General features: G+C 36.5%; 1 protein-coding gene across 1 annotated transcript; it reads left to right on the top strand.

Moving 5' to 3' along the window:
- The first annotated feature begins 1,580 nt into the window (after positions 1 to 1,580).
- On the top strand, positions 1,581 to 27,587 carry LOC133876531 (probable LRR receptor-like serine/threonine-protein kinase At1g56140). Its single transcript, XM_062314823.1, has 24 exons — positions 1,581 to 1,775; positions 10,371 to 10,560; positions 16,194 to 16,265; positions 16,483 to 16,554; positions 16,647 to 16,718; positions 17,020 to 17,091; positions 17,571 to 17,642; positions 17,759 to 17,830; positions 18,046 to 18,117; positions 18,225 to 18,296; positions 18,419 to 18,490; positions 19,002 to 19,073; positions 19,163 to 19,228; positions 19,796 to 19,861; positions 20,057 to 20,101; positions 21,315 to 21,379; positions 21,814 to 22,187; positions 22,543 to 22,741; positions 22,835 to 22,999; positions 23,905 to 24,023; positions 25,500 to 25,710; positions 25,816 to 26,047; positions 26,166 to 26,316; positions 26,884 to 27,587. Exons 1-24 carry the CDS (start codon positions 1,655 to 1,657, stop codon positions 27,265 to 27,267), a joined length of 3,108 nt encoding a protein of 1,035 aa, XP_062170807.1. The 5' UTR covers positions 1,581 to 1,654; the 3' UTR covers positions 27,268 to 27,587.

Raw genomic sequence — 27,587 nt, forward strand, 5'->3', positions numbered from 1 at the left:
CCTCTTACTGATCCTACTCAGTATCGACGGCTGATTGGTCACTTAATTTACTTAACCATCACTCGTCCTGATATTACCTATCCAGTCCAAGTTCTCAGTCAATATATGGCAAGTCCTCGTCAACCACATTTGGATGCCGCCTTTCGGATTCTCCGATACCTCAAAAAAGCTCCCAGTCAGGGTATTTTTTATCCATCACATTCAGACTTCAAACTGAAGGCCTTTTGTGATAGTGATTGGGCAGGGTGTCTGGATACTAGACGCTCTACTACTGGTTTTTGCATTTTTCTTGGTGCTTCACTCATTTCCTGGAAATCCAAGAAGCAACCTACTATCTCTCGGTCATCTGTAGAGGCTGAGTATCGCTCCATGGCTTCTTGTTCTTGTGAGCTCACTTGGTTGCGTGCCTTACTTCAAGATTTTAATATTTCTCATCCGTTGCCTGCTCTCCTTTTTTGCGATAGCAAAGCTGCTCTTCACATCGCAGCCAATCCTGTGTTTCACGAACGAACTAAACACATCGACATAGACTGCCATCTAGTTCGTGACAACATTCAGCAAGGCTTTCTTCGCACTATGCATATTTCTTCTCAGCACCAACTCGCTGATGTTTTCACCAAACCCCTCGGACGTGTTCTTTTTGAGTCTCTTCTTTCCAAGATGAATATATTGGATATATATATTCCTCTTGAGGGGGAGTATTACGATCACAAGCCTACGATAAAAAAGAATCATACAAGCAGCCTACGTGGAGCTTGAGCAAGGCATTTTCTTTTTTCTCTCTAGACCCTTCTAGAAGCTCACAACCGTTTAGCTGAGCTGTAGATATTCTCTTTTCTTGTTAGAATGCGCTGGCCCTTGTATATTCGCTTAGATATTCCTTTCCGTTTGTATTTTTGATTCCTCTGTAATCCTATTTATACACACACAGCCTTAGAGCTTCAATACGACGAGAATTAGTTTTTCTCCATTATTCTCTGTTTTCTTGTTAATGTGTAAGGAAATAAAAGAGCTTTCCTATCTATTATTTTAATACAAAATATTTTTATTTCCTTTCTCATCTTTCATCTTTTTACTTTCTATTGAGAATTGTGATGAAATTTTGCAAAAAATATAAAGGTATGTAAAAACTTATATTTGTAATGAAAAAATATTTAATTGATATAAAAAAAATAAGAGAAATTATTATATAATGTATTTGAATAAAAAAGTTAAAAAAAAAAATAAAAAAAAAAAATAAAAAAAAAAAAGTGGCAGTGAATACTATAAGAAATAGAAACTCAAGTTGTTGCATACGTTAAAGGCGGTTGTAATCCTGAAAGTCAGAAATGGAAGCTACACTTTGGCGACGCGGCAGCTCTAAATAGTAAATATGTCGGTAATGTCACTGTACGGGGGCCAACCAAAGCTTGAAAATTACACGAGCTGAATTGGTTGACCCGAAAGGCGACTGCAAGCCTCTATCAACAGAGGCGCGTGGGTGGGGCATGGCTTCGATGTTGAGACTGATATTATAATATATATATATATAATAAAATCGTGGACAACCCGGTGAATGAGGAGAAGGCAGTATTTATATATTCAGGAAATGCATGGAGTCAGATGACAAGCCGTCAGTCTCTGGTGGATAGCGCTCCATCGATCAAGATCATACATGGTGGGATCAAGATCATCACCAGTTTTAGTCTTTGCTCTTTATGCTGCCTGCATCTTTGGCCTGCCTGAGCTTGCTCAAGCTCAAAATGGAACCAACGCTGTCACAGATCCTGCTGAAGGTATCTCTCTCTCTCTCTCTATTACTATTTACTTATCCAGAAAGAAAGAAAAAAAGAAGGAAGAAAACCCTGATAGACCTTCAGATGCCACAAAATAAAATATGACCAAAATCTTAATTATGAAATGATTATTCTTTATTTTAAATAAAAAAAAAAAGGGAAAGAATCCTATTCCTAAGAAAACCGCCTGTTTTTTTGCCTTAATTACTCTGGTTCCAACTTCCAATGCAAAGAGTCTTTGTATCCTTAAAATTATGTTCTTCGTCGTCTTTAATTTAATTTCCTTTGAGAGAGAAAAAAGAACAGAGAATTAATTAAACAGCGTTTTGTGGCCTTAAGTGACAAGAAAATTGAAGGAACTTAAGCATAATCTGGGTAAGTGTTTAAAAAATTGTCGTCTAGATTTGGATAAACTTTCGAGAAATTGCTTTCGTGACAAAAAACAAAAAAAAGTGACAGGTTAAGGTTAGTAGATACCAGTTAATTTTAAATGTTTTATACGACCATTTAAGTCAACCGTACAAACAAGCAGCTTTAGAATTAAATACAGGTTAGTTAATTGGTTGAGGTGAATTATTTGTATACACTTTGTACGTATATTTATATTTGGTGTAAAACTCATACACAGGATATATGGGTCCTACATGCATATATTCCACATTAAATATGTATTAAATGTATGTACAAAATGTGTAGAAAAAAAAAGAAAGAGAAAACTTAACAAAAAGGTATCGAACTATAGGCCGTTTTGACGGAATGACACTATACTTAAAAAACTGTCGACCCCGGGTATTCAATTATTCGAAACCATCACTTTAGGGTATTCCGTCTGATTTCGGTGTTAAAACCAAACAGAATCCCAATCACGTGACCTCCACGTGACTTTTTCATCCCTTTCTACCCGTTTTGCCCCTCTAAAAAATAAAAACGATGCCGTTCTCTCATTGTTCACGAAGCTTCCACCCCGTTGTCTCTGACATGCTCTCAGACATGAACAGTGGTCAGGTGGTTCTATGGAATCCTTCGGTGATTCGGGTGCTATTATGTGCTGCTAGTTGATTATGTGCGGTGTACGATTCTTTCTGGAGCTACAAAATCGTGGAAGGAGCAGAGATCAAACTTATACCCACGCTAGTTGCAAACAATGTGGTTTCATTTTGCATTCCAAACATTCCAGAAGCAGTACACAAAACCAAACCCGCAGATTCATTTTGGGAATTTCCTTTGTCAAAAAGGTCATTGTCAGAAGCCTTTCCACTTGGCTTATCAAGATTTTCATAAGTAGCAGCTAAAACATCTTCTAACAAATTTTTTCCATGACATCCATGAACCACCCAGTTTTGACTTGAGCTTCCTTCTTGAATATTGAAGAAGTTTTTCTTCTTTTTTGACAATGATGCCATCTGACCTTCCCTTTAACATTTCATCTTTCTTTAATTAAGTGTTGTCACATGTTTTACTATGGGTTGAACGATTTAACTTTTTTGAGCACGATCTTCTGGACGGCCATTTGATGGTCAAGAATTCCAAACCAGGACTTTTATTAGAGAACAGTCCACCCAATGTCAGTGCATGCTGAACTTGCATAGATGAAGAGTTCTTTCTGACCTTGACACAGTACTGTAGATTGATAGCCAGTTTTGAGGTCCAGTCTTCTCCACATTCATCATGTTCTTCATCATCAATTGCAAGATCTATCAAGTTAAGATCTCCCTGGGATGCGGTATCTAATGGAACCTCATTATAACTAAATGGTCTACCAATTTCCTCTGCAATGAACATGGCATGTGCCTTCATCTTCTGATACTTTTAATTCCTCTGTTTTAACTTCCAAAAACAGAGTATAACAAAGTATAACCCACTTAGTTCATGAACATGGTTGGTGAATGGCTTTTTTCCTTTCCTTCTTTTTTGATGTTCATCTTCACTGTGTTTTGGCTGATGTAAGGGACACATGAGGAGAGGACTGGAGAAGGTGGGTGAGCTTCAGGGACAATGAGTTGAGTTTGGTCTACTTCCAGAGGTTGATGATGGACTCGGCCTGGGAGCGAAGCTCGTTGGACGAGGACATCAGGTGCGATATTAAGGGCTCAAAGGGGGCCAAGTCGGTTCTGCGTAATGCTGCGAGTTGGGCCTACTGGAGCTAAGTCACTATCTCTTCTCTTTGTTTGTATCTCTTTCTCACAAGAAGGAACTGAGGAGAGCATGGAGACGTTGATGACGAGTACGTCGATTTTGGAGGGAGAAGTTCCCAACCTGGCCAACAGCTTTGCCACGCTGTTCTCGTTGTCGACAATGACGCAGTCGGCCAGCAGTCAATCGGAGGGGATGGATAGTAGCTTGGCGGCCGTTTTGTTGGTCAAGGAAAATGGTTTTTTGGAACAGTGAATGCGAATACGTGTCGGTGATCTTAGGATAGCAAAGATGACGTCGTTTTTGTTTTTATTTTTAAAGGGGCAAAACGGGTAGAAAGGGATGAAAAAGTCAAGTGGAGGTCACGTGATTGGGATTATGTTTGGTTTTAACGCCAAAACCAGACGGAATACCCTAAAGTGATGGTTTCGGATAATTGAATACTCGAGTTCGACAGTTTTTGAAGTTTAGTGTCATTCCGTCAAAACGGTATATAGTTCGATACCCTTTTGTGAAGTTTCCCAAAAAAAAAAGTGTACATATATGATTTGCCTAGTTGGTTATTAACATTGTCAACTGGTTTCATTGTGGTTTATGCTCCGTTTGTTTCGGCGTAAAATAGTTTCTGAAAAATGATTTCGGCATTTTCCTGTGTTTGGTGGTGGCGAAAATAATAGTCAACCCAAAAATAATTTCCGTTTGAAAAAAAATGCTTAGTTAATTTTGAAAAATGATTTACGCTTTTCAAAAGCGTAAATCATTTTCCCTAGACAGTTGATGCAGTCGACCTTCACGCTTAAACAGTCGACTATCACCAGATTCCGGCATCGGTTGGTGTTGGAATCTGAAAATTTCTACTAGAATCCGGCAACGTCCGGCTGTTGTCGCCAAATTTCGGCCAATATAGTTGGAGTCCGGCCGGAGTCTGGCCAAATTAACGGGCCGGATTCCAGCCAGTACAACTGGAGTCAAGCTGTATTAGGCCAGATTCCGGCCGGATCTGGCCGAGATCCGACTAGATCTAGTCGGAATCTAGCCAGATTCAGGCCATACAGCTGTAGTTCGACTGTATTAGGCTAGATTCCGACTGGAATTTGGTCAATCTGTACAACCGGAATCCGGCCGTATTAGGCCAGATTTCGACGAATTTGGCCTGAATCTTGCTCCCTGGAATCCGATGACGGCGACTGGACGTTGCCGGATTTATTTTTCGCCATTGAAAATTTTTTCGTGCAAGCCAAACGCCAAAAGATATTTTCGAAAAAATCTTTTACTGAAAAATAATTTCGTCGAAAATATTTTATGATACAAATCATTTTATTTCGGAACAATCAGAGCATTAATCCGGTCTTCAATTTCAACCCAAATCAATCAAAGCCCTTCCCAGTTCCGTCTCTCTTAGTAATTATTCCTTTCTTGTCTGACGTCCACACAACCAATCCATGAACCCCACCCCTACACAGTCGTCAATCGTCTGACCCCCCACCTTGACAACTTAGGGGCTGATCAATAGATTCAATACAAGCAAATCAAACAAATACTTTATTTTTATTATTATTATTAGTATTATTATTATTCAAGGATTCGGCTTCAGTGCTGTAGTTTAAAACTATAGCACATCTGTTGTAGAAAATAAAGGGCCCAGATTTATTTTTCCAAAACACTCTGTTTCATTTATGCAAACAAAACTGAAAAATAAAACAGGCAGAAAACGTCCATTTGAGGAAGGAGGAACGAGGAACGTTTATTTTGACTCGACCAAGTTCCCCACTCGCTTACCTTACAATCCCCGCAACCACCATCCCACCTCTGTCTTCTTCTTTTTCTTTTTTGTCAATTTTTGTTTCGAAAATTTGTTGATAATAAAAAGAGATAATTACACCATTGGTCTTTGTGATTGACTCTAATTACAAATCACTTCATGTGGTAACAAAATTAAATAGAGGATCCCTCTGGTAACCCATAATAACAAATAGGTTCCTGAACATGTTTTTGGTCAGCCATTTTAACAGTTGTCGTTACCCCGTCACGTCAGAACCAATCAGAGGTTGACACGTGTAATTTTTTTTAAAAAAATATTAACACAAATTTTTTATTTCACGTCATTTTTTCCACAATCACACATGTCATTTCTTCCACCTCAGCTATAGTAACTTTTTACGGTTTTCTTTTTTTTTTTTTTCCCCCAAACTTAACCCCCCTTTCTTCCTCCTCCCATCCTCATGTGTTGATGGCCACCATGTCTCTGCTCTGCACCATTGGTCCCTGCCTAGCGCCTCGATCATCTTTGCGCCCAGGTCGTACATTGTCTCCATCTCCGTGGACTGCAGGGTTAGCTTATCGGTCTTAGAGGCTGCTTCGGCGACGGTGGGGTGGTCGATTTGGATCTCCACGACGTCTCCCTAGATTAACTCGGTCTCCTCCTTGATGCTCACGTCGATGGCCTTGCGGAAGGCCTGGGTTAGGGCTTCGGTCTTCGACATCTCTAGCAAGAAGAGCTCGCTGCCGGTGAGCATGGCGAACGGGGTCTCCTGGCCAAGCGACTTGGCCAGGCCCATGGCGATGGCGGTCTTGCCGGTTCCGGGCAAACCCGCCAAGAGGACCGCTCGACCAACGATCTTGCGCTCTATCCGCGTTAGGTCTCAGCTCTCTAAGAGTTTCATCTCCGCCATGGCTTTTCCGTATAACGGTGGAGGTGGGAGACTAGTGGTACGAGAGGGAAATAGAGCGCGTTGGTTTTAGGGGTTTTCTAGATTTTGAATGTGAAGCCAATCTTTCTTTCTTCTCTTTTTAGTACACTGAGTTGGCCACTACCCTAGAAAGTGTTAAATCAAAAATTTGTGTTAATTTTTTTTTTAAAAAAAATTACACGTGTCGGCATCTGATTGGTTTTGACGTGGCGGGGTAATGACGACTGTTAAAATGGCCGACGAAAAACACGTTCATGGACCTATTTGTTATTATGGTTTATCAGAGGGATCCCCCATTTAATTTTGTTATCACAGGGAATGATTTGCAATTAGAGCCAACCATAGAGACCAATGGTACAATTTTTCCTAATTAAAATGATGGGCCATGAAGAAGCTGACGTGCATAAATCCCGAGAAGAAATGGAATCTTGGTCCTTGACGAGCCATCCAACGGCCGATCTTCCTCCGATGATTTGCTGCTATCGTCTGCATCGTCTTCCTTCATAGACCGTCAGAGCCCTAAATCTTCCTTTAACGGCTTCCTGGACCCATCGTCCTACGCCGAAGTGATCTTCACCTCCTTCGATTTCTCATCCACTGGCCATGATGAAAAGCCCCGACTTTCCTCCAACTCCAACACTCAGAGCTTCGATTACCTCCACATCTCAGTCTCGGACCCGCAAAATGAGCAGGAGCTATCCAATTCGCTAGTCCCAGGTGGGGAAGAGAGAGAGAGAGAGAGAGAGAGAGAGAGAAAGGCAAAGACAGATTAAGCCTCGGTACCGTACCGAAAGGGTCTCTGGGTTTGATGGCAATTTGATGTACATCCACTCTCTCTCTCTCCAATTATTTTATTTTTTCTCAAAACATTCAACTCCTGAATGAAACCAGTGTGGTTTTCAGCTTCAGTTTAAGCTTATCACCCAACCCGACCCATCAAGTCTCTGTCTTTTTTGCCAACGACCCAATGTTCCATTTACTCAGCTTAGGAGTTTTGTGAGCTTTGGTGGGCTTTTCTAGATGGATTTTGGGGTGTTAAGTTTGGATGGGTTAATGGGTTAGACGCTGGTTTTTCTTCTCTTACTTCAGATCCTGAGACAAAGCAGAAATGGTACAGAGCTGGGTTCCTCAAGCAGGAGAGATCTGCTGGCACCCTTGAAGATGACTGGAGGAGCTCAAAGCTGGCCAAGACTGATGATTTCTCTGCCTCCCCACCTCCTCAAACGGCTTCAAGTAGACGTTTTCTTTTCTTTCTTTCTTTTTTTTTTTTTTTGAACAAAGTTCCATCTTCATTGTTGAACAACCACCTAAATGGGTAATACAATCAGGAAACACATACAAAGAAACACGGCACCACATACAAAGCTACAAGCGCCCAAAGGCGAAAAACAGCAAAGCTCGAAGGCCGTAGGAGTGAGTAGAGAAAAAGATTCTCAACCCACAAAGCTAGAAAACCTAGCTTAAAGCATCTACCATTACAGTGGACTGTGAATCAAAGACAAGAATATACATCCAATACAAACAGAAAACCCCCGTAAGCAAGATCCGTAAGAACCGCCCCGGAGACTGCGCGTGTAGAACACGCGCCTTCTCCGGGAACCTCCCTTGCGCCGGACGACCTTCAAGAGTCCAGATCGTCACCGTCCGAGACCGGAGAAGCAAACGGTGACCCACAGGCGCAAGACCAGGGAAAGAAATCCCCGGCGTGTGCTGGTCATGGGCGGAACAGGAGCGAACCCCACAGACTCATTGAATGACCACCATGATCGGAGAAGGCCGGCGACCGCAATAGAAAGGTCCTTGTCGAAGAAATTCCAGTCGAATCTTGTAGATCTAGCTTTGACAACATCTCTGCCGGAACCACCAACACCCGCCATTCATCACGAACCTGGACCAGAAAATTTTCTATTTGCACCAACATATAACAACAAAACAAATAAAAAAACCATAAGTGAAATGGAGTGTTTTGAGAAAATAAATTTGGGCCCTTTATTTTCTACAGCACTGAAGCCGAATCCAGTACTAAAGCCGGATCCTGATCTGCTGGTACCTTTGAAGATGATTGGAGGAGCTCAAAGCTGGCCAAGACTGATGATTTCTCTGCCTCCCCACCTCCTCAAACAGTGTCAAGTAGACATTTTCTTGTGTTTGCATAAGTGAAACGGAGTGTTTTGAGAAAATAAATCTGGGCCCTTTATTTTCTACAGCAAATGTGCTGCTGTAGTTTAGCACAGAAGCCGGATCCATTATTCAAACTCATCTCTCTCCCACTTGCAAACAACTTGCACTGAGAAAGTTATCCCTTTGGCCTTTGTATGAGTGGATGTCAGCTGTAGCTTGGTGAGAGTTATGAAATTTTCTACAATGTACAAATAGCAATTTTAAATATCCTCTTTTTATTTATTTATTTATTTTTTAAAGTTGATGTGGTTTAAATTGGATCAAAATTTAATAATACTTTATCCCGAATCACAATAATAATTTTAAAAGTAACATCAATTTAAAAAAATAATAATAATAATTTATATTGTTATTGGGTTTTATTATTGTCTTTTTTTTTTTGCTTTTTTAAGGAAGTTTTTGTAGTTTGTCTGTTGCATGTTCAAGAATTGCTAGTTTTTATGATTTTTTTAGCTTAAATCTACCCTCTTTTAGTTTTTTAGTGAGCTTCATTGTAAAGAGATGTTCTTTAATGTTTGTCCTTGTATTCTTTGTATTTGTTTTGATAACTGCTTCTAAGTTAATTTCTGACTTTGTGTTTAAAAGGTCTTTTTGATCACTATAATTTGGTCATTGGGGTTTTCTAATGAGGATGGAATTCCTGTTAAAAAAAAAAAAAAAATGGCCATGTCTTTGTTTGAAGCGTGTGATTTGCCACATTAACTTAAAAAAATAAAAAGATAATTCCTATCCTTACACATCAAAAAGGCCGTACGTGTCTTTGTTTGAAACGTGTGAGTTGCTTACTGCCACGCCTGTAATTGTTGGTCAACTTTATGCTACACCTAATCAAGAGGGAGAGGGTAAATGACTTGAATGAATATATATATATATATATATATATATATATATATATATATATATATATATAGTAATGTTATAAAATATATTTTATTTCACAACTTATAATGCAGATGTGGTAGTACATACTAATTTTTAAATTAATTCTTGTTAAAAAAATTTAAAAATTAATTAAAATTGATACATCAACATTGCAAAACCGCTTTTTAGAAATTTGTCTATTTTGATATTTTAGGCATTTATTGAGCCTCTTTTTAGGGCATATTTTCAATGATTTTAGACATTTTTTAGATAAGTAGAATGCTTCAAAATATAACAAAGCTCAATAATTATTTTTACGAATAAAGATAAATTTTATTAAATTCAAACAGAAACCACATATCAAACGCATCAAAACAACGCCTTTTTGTATATTATTATTATTAATATTATTATTTTATAGATATCTATAAGAGTAGATAATTAACGGTTATTAAGTACAGTCTTTGCGTACCCCAAAACTTGCTTACCGTTTCTCTTTAAGCGATTAACTGTGTTTTTTTTTTCACTTTAAGTGGTTTATGCAGTTAGCTGTTATTAACAACTTTTTTTTTTTTTTTGTGTGAAAAATTATTAACGGCTTGATAAATATGTTTGTACACCCCTGAATTATATCCTAACTAGGTGGGATTTCTTTTGAGTGCAATCATGACAGTCGGTATTTGTTTTCCACGCTAATCCGAATGATGTATAATTGTGAATTTGATTGCAGCAAGGGTTTTGAATTCAATATTTCAAAAATGGGGAATCTCAGCACCATCAGACAAATGGAATATAAGTGGGGAACCATGCAGCAGAGCGGCCATCGGCTCTCTCCCCACCATCGATGATGGAGATCACAACCCCTTTATCAAATGCGACTGTTCATACAACAATAACGCCACTTGTCACATTATAGCACTGTATGTACTTTTCTCTTTCATGTTTTCGCTCTGTCTCTCTTTGTTTCTATTCCATTCCATTTTTGCTTAAAATTACAATTTTATACATAAAAACGAAAACCTGAAGTGCTTCGTGTTCGTGCCTGGATAACTGTTCCTCTTCTCTATATATATGGGGTCTATTGATCGTTTCACCCATTCAATTGGGTCGCATCAATTTTATTGGCCATGGTTAAAATACGTTAAAAAAAAAAAAAAAAAAAAAAAGGAAAAAAGATTTGCATGACATTTGTTCGATATTATGTCTGGCTGGTACTGCAAAGGTCCAAGGTAAGCCCCTATAACACATTTGATGGAAGATTACCTCGGCCATCTTTTCTGGAGCACTTCCTACCTTCATATTTCTTGCTACTCCATTCTATTATAGTAGTAACAGAATAAATAAATAAAAATAAATAAATAAAAACTAGTTGACAACAAAGACTTTGAAAACAATAAAAAAACAAAATAGATTTTTATCTTTCAAATTTAGGTCACAAAACAATGAATATTTTACCCAATTTTCAATGAGAAAAAAAAAAAAAAAAGTTTGGAAACAAAAGGCCATGTGGCACAGAAGTAACATATCAACAATTTTTTTAAAATTTTTAATTTTTTTTTTTAATTTTGATTTTATATATATATATATATATAATTGAAATGATATTTTTACATCTAGTATACATTTTTTGTACATCTCATTTTTAAAAGCTACCTTTGAATTTATGGAACCCACATTGAGCCCCCACAAATTTAATGTGAGATTTGAAACTTGGTAATTGGGTATAGATATATCATTTATATTTCTAAAATTGCTAATATGGCACTTCTTTTGCCATATAGCCATTTGTTGTCACATATCTTTTTATTTTACTTTTTATGAAATTTTTAGCAAAAATATGTCCCATCATGGCCGTTGAAACGATGGCTATTCTATATAACTTACTCCAAACAGATCTTCCAATGGTTGGATTTGTTGCTTACCTTAGAGCACACGTCATTCAATGCACTATATTATAAACTAGAGCTCTTCTTCGTCACCTAGGAGGCTATTCTAGAGTCTCCTTATAATTTTCAAATTTCAAATTCTAGGGATAGTGATGGTTACTCTAGAGATTATGGATGTAGAGAGATGAACAATATTCTGATTGCTATTCTAAAACGTATATTCAGTTAAAACAAACATAGAGTTTCTTTATTGGAGTCCTAAGAAGGGAGAAGTTCTTGTAGAGAAAAATTTTAGCAACTCAAAATAGTAGCTTATTATAATCTATGGTAGTTGGTAGTTATCAAATAACCACTTCACCCACTATTATGTCAAATAGAAATAAAATTCCACTAATCCATGTGGACTCTATGGGTCAAATTAATTTCCAATATCTCCCACTCATTCGTATTGGGTACCATATCCATAAACTGTGAAAGAACTCAAGGAATGATTCTAACCCCAATAAAAGGCAATCAAGCAATAATTATCATTGTAATAAAGTTACTTTGAAAACTAAATCATACAATCACAACACAGATTTTTTGGTTACGAAGTGAAAAGGCCCTTTGAACACATCAAATGTTTAAAAACCACTCTTAAGAAATCAAAATCGGGAAATCACTATAGAGAAGATCCAGATTACAAGATAAGAGAAAACTTACAACCCTTTGTGATATCCTATTTCTTGTAATACAAGTAGCCACCTGTTAGCCTCTAAGCCCTCCAATCTTCTTACAGTGCATCTCCTTATCAATCTTTCAGTAGACTCTTCTTCAGACAATATTTTGTGTATGGTTTGTTGGTTAAAACTCAAGAGCACTTCAAGTGTGAGCAAAGCTCAAAGCTTTCAGAATATCCACACTTGGTCACACTCTTTTGGTGATGGAAAATGAATCTAGAAACTCCCTAGGATCATCCTACGCACTCTTACCAAATACCCAAGAACCCCTTTAGAGCTTGTGAAAATCTCCAGGAAAAATGTCTCTTCAAGCTTTTTTTGAATGAGCTAAAACTCTAATTTTTATCAACTGTTTCACATGTTGCCGTTAGAGCATTCACAGTGGGTTATGTAAAACCCACTGTAAATCTACAATAGATCCATTTGATTCTGTACTTCATATCCAAATTACATTTGATGGAGATCTGGGAACAGTGCAATACTACATGAGGCGTTGCATTGTTCACACATGTATGCATATTTTATGATTAGAAGTCTGCCCATCTCTCTCTCATTTTCTTCTTTCTCTTCCTCCTTTTTATTCCTTTTCCTTTACCTACCGACGCCGGCCCTTACCTCTCCATCATCTTCATTGAACGGTTGAAGCATCTTCTGCCGGATTGGTCAAACGGTGGGTAGTGTGAAAATGGGGATTTTGAGAGATTGGTGCGGAGAGATCGACACCCTAGATCGGTCATGGGGCGGTCGTGTAGTTGATTTTGATTCAGCGTGGGTTGATTTTGATTTTGATTTTTCGGTGGGTTGATTTTGATTTTGATTCACCGGTTGGTTGATTATGGTGTGGTGTATTCTGGTGTCTATGTGATAATTCTGCATTTTCTCTGTGTTTGATGTTTTCGAGTTTTGAAGCTTGAGCTGGTGAAGGTCGACTGGGTTGAAAGTGGTTGAAAACATGAAAGTCCAGGTCATTTGTTTGATTTAATGCCTGTGAGAGATGATTACGGGTTTGTGGAGAGGAGTGGATATGAGGTTTTAACAAAAATAATATTAAAAATGATTATTTTAATAAAATAGATAGAAATTTAGATAATCGGTTGGAGTGTAGTTTTAAAAGTAGTTAGCTAAATTAGCAAAAAGTGGGTTTTGGTTATCTAGAATAGATTGAAATTTAGGAGCTTGTTTGGCAAATAGTTGTAATTGTGGAATATTTATTTGAATAGTAGTAAAAAGGGATTGATGTGATATAAAGTATAAAAAAGTTTAGAATTGTTTTATAAAAAAGTAAAATTTTTTTTGTTTTGTAGTGAATTTTTTTATCTGAATAATAATAAAAAGTTATTAATGTGATATAAAAAGTGAAAAAAAAAATGTTTTTTATTTGACATTTTGAAAGAAGGAAAAAAAAATAGAGGAGTGAGAGTGGTTTGCCAAACACCCTCCAAGATCATCCATTGTGAATGCTTTTAGAACAGAAAACACTTGGGGTTCATCGGTTGCTTTCTGACACTTGTCAGTTTCTTAGTCTCCCGCTAGAATGAGCTTCTGACAAGATCTTACAAAAGCTCATGGAGAGTCAACTGCAGCTTGATGTTCGAACGTGCTTCTGATGCCTTTCTGACGGAGGATGGTAGAGAAGTTGAATCGTCTTCCAGTGGTGTGCCATTAGAACATGCAGCTCTGATTCCGTTTGAACGGAGGAAGGCAGTAAGAAATCTTCTTCTTGTCATAGGCGTTCCGTTAGAATGGATTTCCAACGTCCTTCTAACAGGGGAAGGCAAAGAGGACTCTTCTTCCACCAAGCAGCTGCCATTTGAACGGCCTTCTCATGTGCTTCTAACGTGGGATCATAAAAACTCCAATAATAACTCAAAAAGAACCCAAAACACTTTGAAAATATCCACAAGGTTTTCTGCACCGAATATGACCAATATTCTACGAACTTACAAACTGTTTCCTCCTGATAGCTCATCTAATCATCTCCTCCTAGGGGCGGAGCCAACAGGGGTTTGCCCCTTCTGACCTGCCTAAAACTGATCAAGTAGAGTTTCCTTAGTTGCCCACCCTTAGTCACTCACTCATTTCCAATGTCTCCGCTGAAACATAATTGCAACAAATTTAATCAGTGAATAGAGGGGACTTCTCTTGATAAGAAGATAGCAATCCTAATAACCAACACAAGGAGTTGGGGTTTTATTTTAGAATTATTGGTGACCCTCATCGAAGGCCGGGGGAGGAGCATCTTTGTTGTTGTAGTGAGCGACGACGAGCATGTCGAAGCACAACACTGCCATCTGAACTATGCTTTTTCTTGAATACAGAGAAAACCCATAAATCTAAAATTGTATCTAAAGCTAAAAAACCGACCCACTTAAATTATCCGAGAAATCTAAGAGAGAGAGAGAGAGAGAGAGAGAGAGAGAGAGAGAGAGAGAGAGAGAGAGAGAGCCTGAGCGTGTTGGGCGAGTGATCATAATGTGGCCAAGCTTTCATGGTTGAAAGGGAGTAGAAGACGGCCACGTGGGTGGGGATGACCTTTCTCTCCATCTCTATATATTGATCAGCTAGTTGGAGTTGTGTGCTTGTCTTTTGGGACGAGATGCAGCTAGACGCTGAAAAGGGTTTGGTCCTCGGTGGATTGTAAGTTGGAAAAACTCGGTGCACTAGGGGTGGTGTGTATGGTTTTGTTGGAAACATATAAAAGGGCCGTACACAAATGTCATAAACGATTAGTACATTCCCGCCAGCTTTTCAACCATTTTTTTTTACATGTAGGAAACAAAATTACTTTTTACTTCCTTATCAAAAAACACCCCACAACAGCTTCCTTTCATTTTTCTTTATATCATTAAAATATTATTTTTTTTTACTTTTACTTTAATTAAAAGTAGGAAAATGAAAATAAAGTAGGAGAGAGATAATATATTTTTTTACTTTTACTTCAATTAAAAGTAGGAAAGAGAAATAAAGCTTTTCCTTAACTACATGTTTTCTTGATGATTTGATTGTATACAAGATTCTATTTATAAAGAAAAGGGTAAAAACGTTACACATTATTTCAACTTATACGTTAACAACAATAAATTTAATTTACACATACCATCTTATACATCTTAGTTCTTGTAACTCTTGTCTCAATGCTTACCCCTTCCTGATAGGGTTTGCGTGTTCTCGAAAGAACCTCTGGTGCAACACAAGTGCCCCGATATGCACAAACTAGCAATCGGGTTTGACCCCGGGTAGTCCACGTTGGTAACAATGTCCTATGATCGTAACCACCATTTGTACATAGCTGTGCTGGTCCGCACAAGTCTAAGAGGGGCTTTAGCCTAAAGTGCTCCGCTTATGTGGGAAGTGGCTTGGTAACTTTTGGGGTTGAAAGTGCCCGCATGAGTTGGGCTTTGGTATATTGGGACTTAGGTTTAAGCATTTCTCACCATCTCTTATAGTGCATCCTTTATTAGTGTAATTTTTCCCAAATTTGTTTTTGCTTGTGGAAGTAGATTTTTATGCTGAACTACGTAAATAATTTATTTTGAGTGTGATTAATTTATTTCTTTTCCCTCTTCTCTACTAGGTTGTCATCCAAAATTTTATTTTGTTATAATAAACTAGTATCAAAACTTTTTGCTGTCACAATAGTTACTAATATTATTGAGCCGGCATTCATCTACCACCTTAGATTAAACTTACAATTTTGAACTTCAACAAATTAAATTCACATCAAATGTGAGCAATTTCAATACAAAATTGAAGTGCAATCCTTCCGTATGATAATCCACTTTTTGGTTTTAAATAGCCTTGAAAAGTTCAGTAAAATTATGTTAAGCGATCGACAGATAGTTTATGTAATGGCAGATAACTTACACTTCAAAGTATCTTGAACATCTTGCACGTATGAACCTTCCATTTTTTTGATTGCTTGTTTTTTTAATTTTATTTTCTTTGCAGGAAGGTTTATGCCTTGAATGTTGTCGGTGTAATCCTAGAAGAGCTATGGACTCTTACATTCCTCACCAATCTGTATGGTTTCTTCTTTATATGTTTGTTTACTTGGGTTTTGTATGAGTTTTGTTTTCCTTCTTTCTCATGTAAGCTAGGATTGAACTTACACCTTGAATTTGTGGTGCACAATATCAACGAATTGAAATTTATGCTAGATGCGTTGTGCTAGTTTTCCACAATGGTCCATTTGCATTAGGCACTGTTAAATATGCTAAGTTTCCTCCATTTCTTACAGGAAATTGGGCCAAAATTACTTGACAGGTAACCTGTCCGCATCCATCCGCAATCTAACTCGCATGCAATACTTGTAAGCTCATCTTACTTTGATTTGAAACTACTAGGATATAGTACATTAATATTATTTATCCTTTCCTGTTTTTCTGCTGTTTAATGCATTAGGGATCTTGGCATTAATGCATTATCAGGGGAGCTTCCAAAGGAACTTGGAGAGCTTACCAATTTAAAATCATTGTAAGTCATACTCATTGTCAATTTCCTAATTCATCTATGTGGCGTCTTGGTGTTGTTGCTTTTCTACAGATATTTGTTATCATAAAATGAGACTCATTTCTACCTGTTGCATTTATCTTTATATGGTAGCACGTTTAAAGAGGTGTTTTCAAAAAATAATTTAAAGAGGTGTTTTCACAAAATAGCATGTCTGTTCTGTTGCTTTTTGCATTTCATATACCTGATCTTGATTATCTGACCCTAAAGAGAATAAACTCCTTCGCTTATAATTCATTTATTGTTTCACTTGTTAAATTTGCAGGTCATTTGCATCAAACAACTTCTCGGGCTCTCTGCCATCTGAGCTTGGGAATTTAGTGAATCTAGAACAAATGTAAGTTCTAGTACAATGCTGAACTTCTTTTTTCACTGTAAGTCCGCAAAAACATTAGATTGCAATTTGTTGCAGGCAATGAAGACTTTGTAAATGGTTCTAATAAAGCTACTACTCTGAGGCTCAACATTATAAGAACTTTGTGACAGCCAATCTTATAATATGCCATATTAAACGGTTTTGCGAATGCAAGATTTTATCTTTTTTCTTTTTCACGTGCTAGAGTAAATTAGTAGCGGCAGAAATGATTTGGTTGATATGATACAGCTATTTCAGATAGTTGATGCCAGCAATCACATTTTACTTTGATATTTAATTTGTACATACCATGAGAAATTTTGAAAATTATTCTCTTGAAAAGTTAGCAAGCTGAATGAGAATCTTATTGTTAAATCAATTACCTAATATTACTTAAATTTTCATATGAGCTGAGGATAGGCTGTTATCAGTAGACTCATGTATGTTGTTTCCGTTGACAGCTACTTTGATAGTTCTGGAGTTGGTGGTGAGATTCCTTCCAGATTTGCTAACTTACGAAACCTCCAAACGCTGTAAGAACTTCATGTCTTTTTTTCCCAATTGAAAACTTTCTAAAATTTACATATGGTTAAATATAAAAACAAAAGCTGCAATTGAATTGTCTGATGAAATACTGTTTTGGTATCAGGTGGGCATCAGACACTGAACTCACAGGCAGGATACCTGACTTCATAGGGAATTGGTCAAAGCTTACTGTCATGTAAGACAATATTGCTAGCCTTATCCTTTTTTGTCTTTGTTTAATCATCCTTGACAAAGCTCAAGCATTCATTACACCACAATCTCAATAAGAAACATTACTGTTATAAGACTTATGATTGAGCAAATTTTGATCTTTACTTGTTTATTCTACATAAAAGATGCATTATTCACAATTTATGATTAAGTACTCCCCACTCCCAAATTCTATTTTAGGAGGCTTCAAGGAAATTCTTTCCAAGGTCCAATACCCTCAACACTTTCCAATTTGACTTCTCTGACAGAGTTGTGAGTGTCTGCATCTTTTAGTAAACTTTTTATTTTTTATTTTGTATATAATTTTTATTTTTTCCATTTTGTAGATCTGAACAATCTCATGTCTGATATTACTGTAGGAGAATAAGTGATTTGTCTAATGGGAGCTCTTCACTGGCATTCATAAAGGATATGAAGTCTCTAAGTATCTTGTAAGGCAACATCATAGAGGCTAAGATTCAGAAATTGCTAAAGATCAATTTATATATGTTTTCTTCCCTTCTTTGTTGCTCTTCCTGAATATGGTATAACACTTTACTTACATGCATTGCAGAGTGCTGAGGAACAATAACGTTTCTGATTCAATTCCATCCAATATAGGAGAATACCAAAAATTGACACAGCTGTAAGTAATAGCCATTGGTTGGTAACCCTTTAGATTCATGCAGGGCTTGTACCATGTTCGATTGAATTTTAATTGTATCCAAAGCTATGAAAGCAGGAACCTCTCTTTTATTTGTTAGATTGGACCAACTCAACCCTAAAAAAGAAATTTGTAATGATTGCTGCACTAAAATCTAAAGATTGTTCAAGTTTTGACATAATTATCAGGTTATTTCTCCCAGCTTAAAAAATCTGAACTTACCCTGTTTGTAATCGACTTAGTACCACTGCATAGTATATCAAGCTCATCCGATTTCTTTTCAACTTCATTTATCTTTTCTCCGACCTTTTCTTGTTCCTTCTATATTGTTTAGATGATGCATAAAGCTTAAATTTTATCCGTTCCAGTTGCATGAAGATCGTAAGTGTTAATTACTTCTTGTAGATAACTGGTTTTATATAGCTCGATTCTCACAACCATGTGATAGTTACTGTTGTATCAGTCCATGTGACAGTATTATATATCTTTCCAGGGATTTGAGCTTCAACAATATAACAGGGCAGATTCCGGACTCCCTTTTCAATTTGAGCTCGCTCTCTTACTTGTAATATCCCTCATTTGTTTAGCTGCACAGTATACATCCCAACATTCTCCTTTTTGTATTGAAGCATGTATTGTTTCCTTCATTACCAGGTTTCTTGGAAATAATAAGTTAAATGGCACACTGCCTGCAAACAAAAGTGCGAATCTTCTCAACATGTAAGTGCATAAGACATTATGTGCATTCATAAGATTATAGTGAGATTTACCAATCATATTGGAGAAGGTTCTTTTACATTAGGAGATCATAAATCTAGGTGCTGTACTCAAGTTTATACAAGTTTTGATCTCCATGCAATAAATTACTGTTTACTCTAAATGATTAAGTGTTTCCTTTCTCTCTTTTGGATTTTCAGTTTTTCTGAAAGAAATTATAGAGTAAATTCTGATCACAACTACATTGATTTGTAGTGGCTTAATTTTATATTATTTCAAAATTTTATTATATGAGAGAATGCAGAGTCATTTCAACTAAAAACTTTAAACTCTCAATAGGATTTTCCCTATTTGGAACTCTTGTATTTACCTATTTGCACTATCACAACTTTATCTAGATATATGGATTTAGCTAATAGCATAAACAAGTGTGGCATTATGAGGAAAAGTCGAAAATAGAGGTTTTGAATTTAATGTCACTTGGCTAAAGCCTAATTACTACTGTTCATGGCATTGTTTACTGATTAGATGGAGCATGTACCTAACATCCTTGTAATGTTATGCTTGCAGTGATTTGTCGTACAATAATTTAGTGGGAAGCTTTCCTTCTTGGATCAGCGAACAAAATTTACAATTGTATGTGTTTGTTTGCTTGATAGTGTGTCTATTATATTTGAATATTATCTATTTTTTTTTTCCAATATTTATAACCTGCTACTCTCAAATAACATTTTTTTTATTAACAATCGTACAAAATCTTGAATTTTTCATATGGGCTTGCATACTCTGCTTTCACTAATGATGAAACTGACATTTAGATCATATATGCAGCAATGTAGTTTCCAACAACTTCACAATAGAAAGTTCAAACAGGGGGTAAATCTTTCCATATTATATTTTCTACTTTTAGTGGTTGAATTTTTTGCCAAGATGAATCTGGAACAAAACATAATTGTTGTTTCCAATCCAGGTATAAATGTTATTGCTCTCATTGTAATATGGCTCTTGTAAACTACTTAAGTTGTCAATTATGGCCATGAGGGTGTTCGAAACTGATAAATCATGAGCCTCTCAACATGCTAATTTGTCCTCGTGTGCATTTTGGAACAAATTTTTCATATTTTAATTTTTTCTGCGGGGCACATATCATCATTAACTCTTTTCTTCTGATTATTATGATGTTTTACTAGCATTAAATTATAAATAGAAACTAATTAGCTGTTGTCTAGCATGTAAATTACTTAACATGCCCATTAAAAGGAGTGGACCACTGGGGGTCGTTATTGGAGTGGGAGCGTCACATGGCAAGGTAAGGAAGTAACCGATGGAGAAGAAGCCAAACTGGTCTATTAAGCATAGTTAAGCTTACAAATAAATAAATCATTTCATCCCTAATCTTCCCCATGCCACTACTTCTCTATATGTTAGAACAATCTCATGCTTAAGATTGTTATTCGTTTTTTTTTTTTCCCTTTACCTTTGTGGTATTCTTGTGTCATGGTGTAATATTATCATGTGATAGCCAAACCAATGCTATTAAATATTGGATAACTGAAAGGGCAGGAGAAAAAAAATATGTGATACCTAAATATTTGTACCTATATCTACACATTGTTTCAAACTTAATTAGATCTGTTGAGGGAGATTCCGTCACAAACTCCAACAGCTAACCAGTCATCAGGAACCAACATATGCAAATTGAAGAATTCATTTTATGAATTAGAAGGGGTCAAGCCAGGTTATGTCATCTTAATGAGATTTGTACGGTCAAATGTCTGTCCTGCCTGAGTATCTAATGTATGTTCTTCTAATGCCAGACATTGGGATGGGAACTAATCTAGAGCATTTAGGCAATTTGTTACCTAGCAAGGGGGACTATCAAATCCCAATTGAGTACATGGGAAATATAGGAAACTTTACTCTGTGACATCATTTCTAACTAAAAAAAAAAAAAAAAGAAATTCAGGAGTTAAACTTAATCCCAATAAGAATATTTTGTATGAATCAGATATAGCTGCTTATAATTTGCATTTCATGTGCAACATTAAATGCAATATTCTTTGTCTAAGTTCATTTCCTTCTGCTTTAGTGGTTTGCCTTCAGGATTGAACTGCCTACAACGGAGCTTTCCTTGCAATCAAGGCCTTAGAATATGTAAGAACAATTAAAAGCATACTGTAGGATGGTGTTTCTAAGGAGAATACAAGTGACCCATCTTCAAATTTTCACAAAACATTGATATGGATACAGTACAATCAGGAAGCGTTCCTAATCTTTAAATAGTACGAAAATTGGACTGGACATCTTTTCAAAGGGCTAACATTGGCAATTATGCATCACAATTAATTTACTAACAAAAAAAAAATTGAACTTAAAAGATGAACTGAATAATTTTACACCTACCATTTTAGTTTCATAGTAAAGGACTAGTAGACTTGAATTAGGCTTCTCAGTTCAACCATATCCAGTGTTGAAATGCATTACATGCTTATGAACACATCAGGATATACACGATCCAACCTTGTACATTCAATCACCTGTTCTAAGCTTACACATTGATTAAGTGCTTCTTTGGTATTGGATTTCAGATTATAACTTTAGCATTAAGTGTGGTGGTCCTCAGATTACGTCTTCTAATGGGATTGTCTATGAGAGGGATAACGAGACACTTGGTCCAGCCACGTATTATGTTACCAACACAAACAGGTGGGCTGTTAGCAATGTTGGATATTTCACTGGGAGCAATAATCCTCAGTACACAAGTACCTTGTTATCTCAATTCACAAGTTTAGACTCAGAGCTGTTCCAGACAGCTCGACTCTCTGCTTCATCGTTAAGGTACTATGGCTTGGGGCTTGAGAACGGAAACTACACTGTAAGGCTCCAGTTTGTAGAAACAGCTTTTCTAGATACTTCGACTTGGCAAAGTCTTGGGAGGCGTGTCTTCGATATTTATATTCAGGTCTAGATCATATTATTGAATTGTTTTAGAATCAAAACTGTTGTCTTTTGAAATCATTTTTCATTACCTTCTAAGTTCTTTCAACCCAATATATATTATTTTTCTTTCGATAAGCATTAATTTTTTATTTTTTATGATAAGTAATAAATTGTCATCAATAGTTCAGAAAATCTATTAGTAGAATGCCAATTATAGGAGATCATGATGGATATTTCTCAACCAAAACAGAAAAAAAAAGAAAAAAAGAAAAAAAAAGAAAAAGAAAGTGTCTTAACAAATTTAGTGACCACCTCAATTATGATGGATATTGACATCATTTGTGTTTTATTTAAAGGTTTGACTTTGTTTATTCCAGGGGAATCTTGTTTCAAAGGATTTTGACATACGAAGGGAGGCTGGTGGAGTCTCTATGCAACCCGTTCCAAAGGTATTTCAGGTCCAGGTATCAGAAAACTACCTTGAAGTCCATCTCTTTTGGGCTGGGAAAGGAACTTGCTGCATACCTCTTCAAGGTACTTATGGACCTTCTATTTCAGCCATCAGTGCTACCCCAGGTAATATAGTGCAAAAATTGTAGATGCAATTCAGAGGATTAAGAACTGCTTTCCACTAGTACCATTGTTATTGATGGCCTTGCTTTTGTATAGATTTTACACCCACGGTTAATAACAAACTTCCAAGCAACAAGAAGAATAGGACTGGTCTGATCGTAGGTGTCGTTGTTGGTGCTGGAGTTTTAAGCTTTCTATCTACTTTTTTGGTTTTCTATATTGTTCGAAGAAGAAAACAGCTTCCAACCAATAATGATGCGGGTAAGTCAAAAATCATATTGTATGTCTATGCTAGTTGTCGAACTTCATTCATTTTTAGTCTACATAAATATGGAACTTTTGCCTGTGTGAGTTTATATTATTTATTTGTTAGTGAGGTGGCCTCTGTGTGCTGCATATTGTGTTAAGTACGAAATGCAGTGTATCATATCATGTTTAGGACAACAGCTACGTCAAGGAAATTTTTACCAAAACCTCTTCTATATGTCTGCTAAATAATACAGACACACACATACATATCAGCAAAGAGTAGGGAAAAATGTAAGTTACTTCGTGTTACATACCAGATATACGAGCAAAGGATCAGAACAAGAGTCTCACTTATTATTTAGTTATTTTCTATCTTTGTTATTTAGAGTCTATGGTTAAGAAGCGAATAAGGGATATGGTTTATCCCAAGTGTTGGAATAGTATTAGAAGTATGTAGGAGATTAGGAGATGCCATACTTATCTCTAAGAGTTGTCTTGCAATTATGTTTCTATTTGGTCTTGTAAGTCTATATAACTTGTTGCTTGATTGATGAAAGTATGAAAAGAATTATATTAGCAAACTCACGTTTGTTCTTGAGAGGTCCAGGGTACCTCAAATCACCCTAAAATCTATCAAAATCTATCCTTTTTTATTGGTTCTTCATCCCACGTTACGTAGGCACGTAACACTTCGCCGATAAAGCCCCATTCCATAGACAACTTTCTATATATGTTCTTGTAACTGAATCTCCCATCTTCAGTCCAACAACATTTTGGACTAAAACACATTGATGATTATTGCTTACCAAGAGGAGACATCCTCGATTTGACATGTAAAAACTATGTTGCATTTTCACTCACAAACCACTGACGCAAATTGATAAGTAGATCAACCTGTGTTTATGTTGAAATTGCAGAGCTCTTGGGAATAGATGTTAGAACATTCACTTTCAGCTTCGCTGAACTAAAGACATCTACAGAAGAATTTAGTCCTGCTAATAAGCTTGGAGAGGGAGGATTTGGACCTGTCTTTAAGGTAAGTGGTTGAAGCTATGTCAGTGGACAAAAATTTAGTTGGATTTCTGATATAACTCTGGATCTGTTATATATCTATTGCAATTTCCAAGAAGTAATGAAGCACAGCTTGCGACATCACCTTTTCACCTTTTCTTTTCTTTTATTTATTGTTCCTTATATTTCCTGTCTTTCTTTTTTGTGAAATTCCATGCACTCCTTACCATGGTATCTTGTGCTTGTGATTGGCAAGATGCTGGAAATTGCAATTGTTGTAGAAGTAAAGTGATACAAAATTATTTAAAGATTCATAATACGATATCCGGATTGGGATTCCCTGTTATTCCTGCAATAACAGGGAGATTGTGAGAGGAGCTCCCTTGCCCAAAGAGGATAAGAGGAGGGATCCCCAATTGCAGGGGTTCCCTGTCCTATGATATCCATAAGCCCTTTTCTATTTCTTCTACTAGTTCTACTACACATGGATTTTCTATTATGGTTATCTTTTTGAAGTTGAAAGATATTCAAAGTTATTAATCAAATGAAGAAACATATTTTGTAGTTATTTTTCTGATTCACGCCATTTTCCCAAATTCAAACTTGTATAAGTTGCCATATTATAAAATCTTTACACTTTTTTCTTTTAGCTTTATTTGTTCTGGTTTCACATACTCAAAATTACGGTTTTTATTCCTTTTTTAGGGCTACCTTGGAATTAGGACCCTTCAATGCAACTTGTTCTTGATTTTATGCCATTATATGCATTTCAACAAGTTGCATTCTATGCTCAAACGAGTTCCATTAAATGCCATTATAATTCAATTGGCTAGAATTTTGTATTAAAAATAAGTGATTAACAGAAAATGTTTATAGAGAGTGAAGGATTGCAAATATATATATATAAAGTGAAATTTTAAACTGATGATTTCTTCAATTTAATTTTTTCATGCATGGTGTAAAGTTTGGGAACTTCTTTCTCGATTGTTGAAATGGAATGTTTAAGAAAAATCATATCTGGCCGATGTCTGTTAGATTTGATAGCAGTGGGAATCATTAGATGAGTAATTACATTTGGAGGGCATAGAACTTTGAGGAATCATCACATCTGGTGAGAATATAATATCTTCAAAAAGTTCTGGTATTAGGAGGTTCTGACTGAATAATTGAGTACCATTAACACATAGGACGATTTTTGCGTTAAGTTTTGCTAGGAGCATCAGATATTGGGTTCATTCTTGTTTTCTTCTTTTTTGGACATTTTGTATGGCTTTTTACCTGATCTATGCAATGGGATCTATAGATTGATTGTACTTGGGCCATCAATCAGATAACTGGTGTAAATTAAATGTATTTAAGCCATCGACCCTACTCAGCCAGACTATCATTTTCTATTTACATTGATAGATCAAAATCATCCTACTAATGGTTTTTAAAAATATTTTCCGTTACATTTTTTTATTTTTTATTTTTTATTTTTCTGAAACTTTGTACTAAATAGGGAACACTTAATGATGGGAGAGTAATTGCTGTGAAGCAACTATCTGTAGCATCACACCAAGGAAAGAACCAGTTCATAACTGAGATTGCTACTATATCTGCTGTGCAACACCGCAACCTTGTGAAATTGTACGGATGTTGCATTGAGGGAGATCAACGACTACTTGTTTATGAGTTTCTAGAGAATAGAAGTCTTGATCAAGCATTATTTGGTATGTGAATGCGTCTTTGCTCTCTCTCTCTCTCTCTCTATATATATATATATATATATGCCTGTGTATGTAAGTGTTATTTATTAAGCAGATTAAGTTTTATAGGAACAAGAAGTTTGAATCTCGACTGGTCAACACGTTTTGATATATGCTTGGGTGTAGCAAGAGGTTTAGCATATCTTCATGAGGAGTCACGACTTCGAATAGTACACAGAGATGTTAAGGCTAGTAATATCCTGCTTGACTCTGATCTCATCCCCAAAATATCAGACTTTGGCTTGGCCAAGCTTTATGATGATAAAAAGACCCACATAAGCACCCGCGTTGCAGGAACTATGTAAGATCATGAAGGCTTAGTTAGGCACCTTGTCTTTCTGAACTATATAATCCTTTATTTTGTCTTTTTTTATTTGTTATCTTGTACTAAATTTTGCATATGATTGTTACTGATGTAGTGGGTATCTTGCACCGGAGTACGCCATGCGTGGGCACCTTACGGAGAAGGCTGATGTGTTTGCCTTTGGCATCGTGGCTCTAGAGATTGTTAGCGGGAGGCCAAATTCTGACTCAAGCTTGGAGGAGGACAAAGTTTATCTTCTTGAATGGGTATGAACAATATTTTTGTGCTCCATGTTTACATTGTTATCTCTCTTCTAATGAGATGGATTTTTCAGTCCACTTCAAAAAGTTCCAGTAGCATTTATCGTTTTGTAGCTATGGGTTCCAGGTTAATGATAGTCATGACCATCCACACCTATACATAATATTGAAACAAGAATAAAACTCGGATCCTGATTTATGAAGTTTACACTAACTTTCATTGATAGTGAAATGTCAATCTTGATGTGTCAGTTATCCATATGCCACAACACATTTTACATAAGAGTGCTTAAAACAGAGTGATTTCTTAGAATCACAAAATGAGCCTGTGGTTTCGAAAATGGACTGGATTTATCTAGATATGGTGCAAATATAGTTGCTTCATTGAAACATTTAGAATACTCACTTCCAACAGGTTTGTACTATATTCTGAACCGTTAAGACCCGTTGAAACAATTGGACTGGACTGCTCACATCCACTACCTCTTTAGTATATTCCTTAGAAAGTTGACTCATTGTAACAATTCGTGATACTAATATATTCTGAAGCCTGATAACGCATATCCTTCTCAGGCTTGGCACTTGCATGAAAACAACAGTGAAGTTGATCTTATGGACTCCACATTGTCAGAGTTCAATGAGGAAGAAGTAAAACGCATGATAGGAGTATCTCTTTTGTGCACACAAGCATCCCCAACGTTACGACCGTCAATGTCGCGTGTGGTGGCAATGCTTTCAGGAGATATTGAAGTGAGCTCTGTAACTTCAAGGCCTGGATATTTGACTGACTGGAAATTTGATGATGTAACCACCTTAATGAGTGATGTTGCAAAGAAAGGAACCCATGCAAGCTACTACAACCCATCAGCAAGTACAAGCATAGTGGGTGATGCAGAGAATTCACCAGCAAATGCTTCTAAACCCATGCTCCATGAGATTATCAAAGAGGGTAGGTGAGAATTGGTCTTTATTTCTTTTCTTTTTCAAACTTTGTATATTCTTCAATTCCAGGCATAATAATAATATTAGAGCTACTTGGATTGTAAAATGAATTTTTCATTTTTATTTTTTCTCTTGAGGTATTGGCACCCTCCTTGCATGTTAGTATAGAGTGCAGACATTAAGGCGCTATTCAAGAAAGCCTTCACACTGGGGTTGAAAGTACAAGTTTGTGTTCTAATAAGCCCATCTGCTGTCTGGAAATTCTTTAACAAATTGTTTGGATGGAAATGGAATGAATGGAACAGAGTGGGACTCCATTTCTGTCCTCTGTTTAA

Source organism: Alnus glutinosa, chromosome 8 (assembly GCF_958979055.1).
Source record: "Alnus glutinosa chromosome 8, dhAlnGlut1.1, whole genome shotgun sequence".
Classification (NCBI taxonomy): Eukaryota; Viridiplantae; Streptophyta; class Magnoliopsida; order Fagales; family Betulaceae; genus Alnus; species Alnus glutinosa.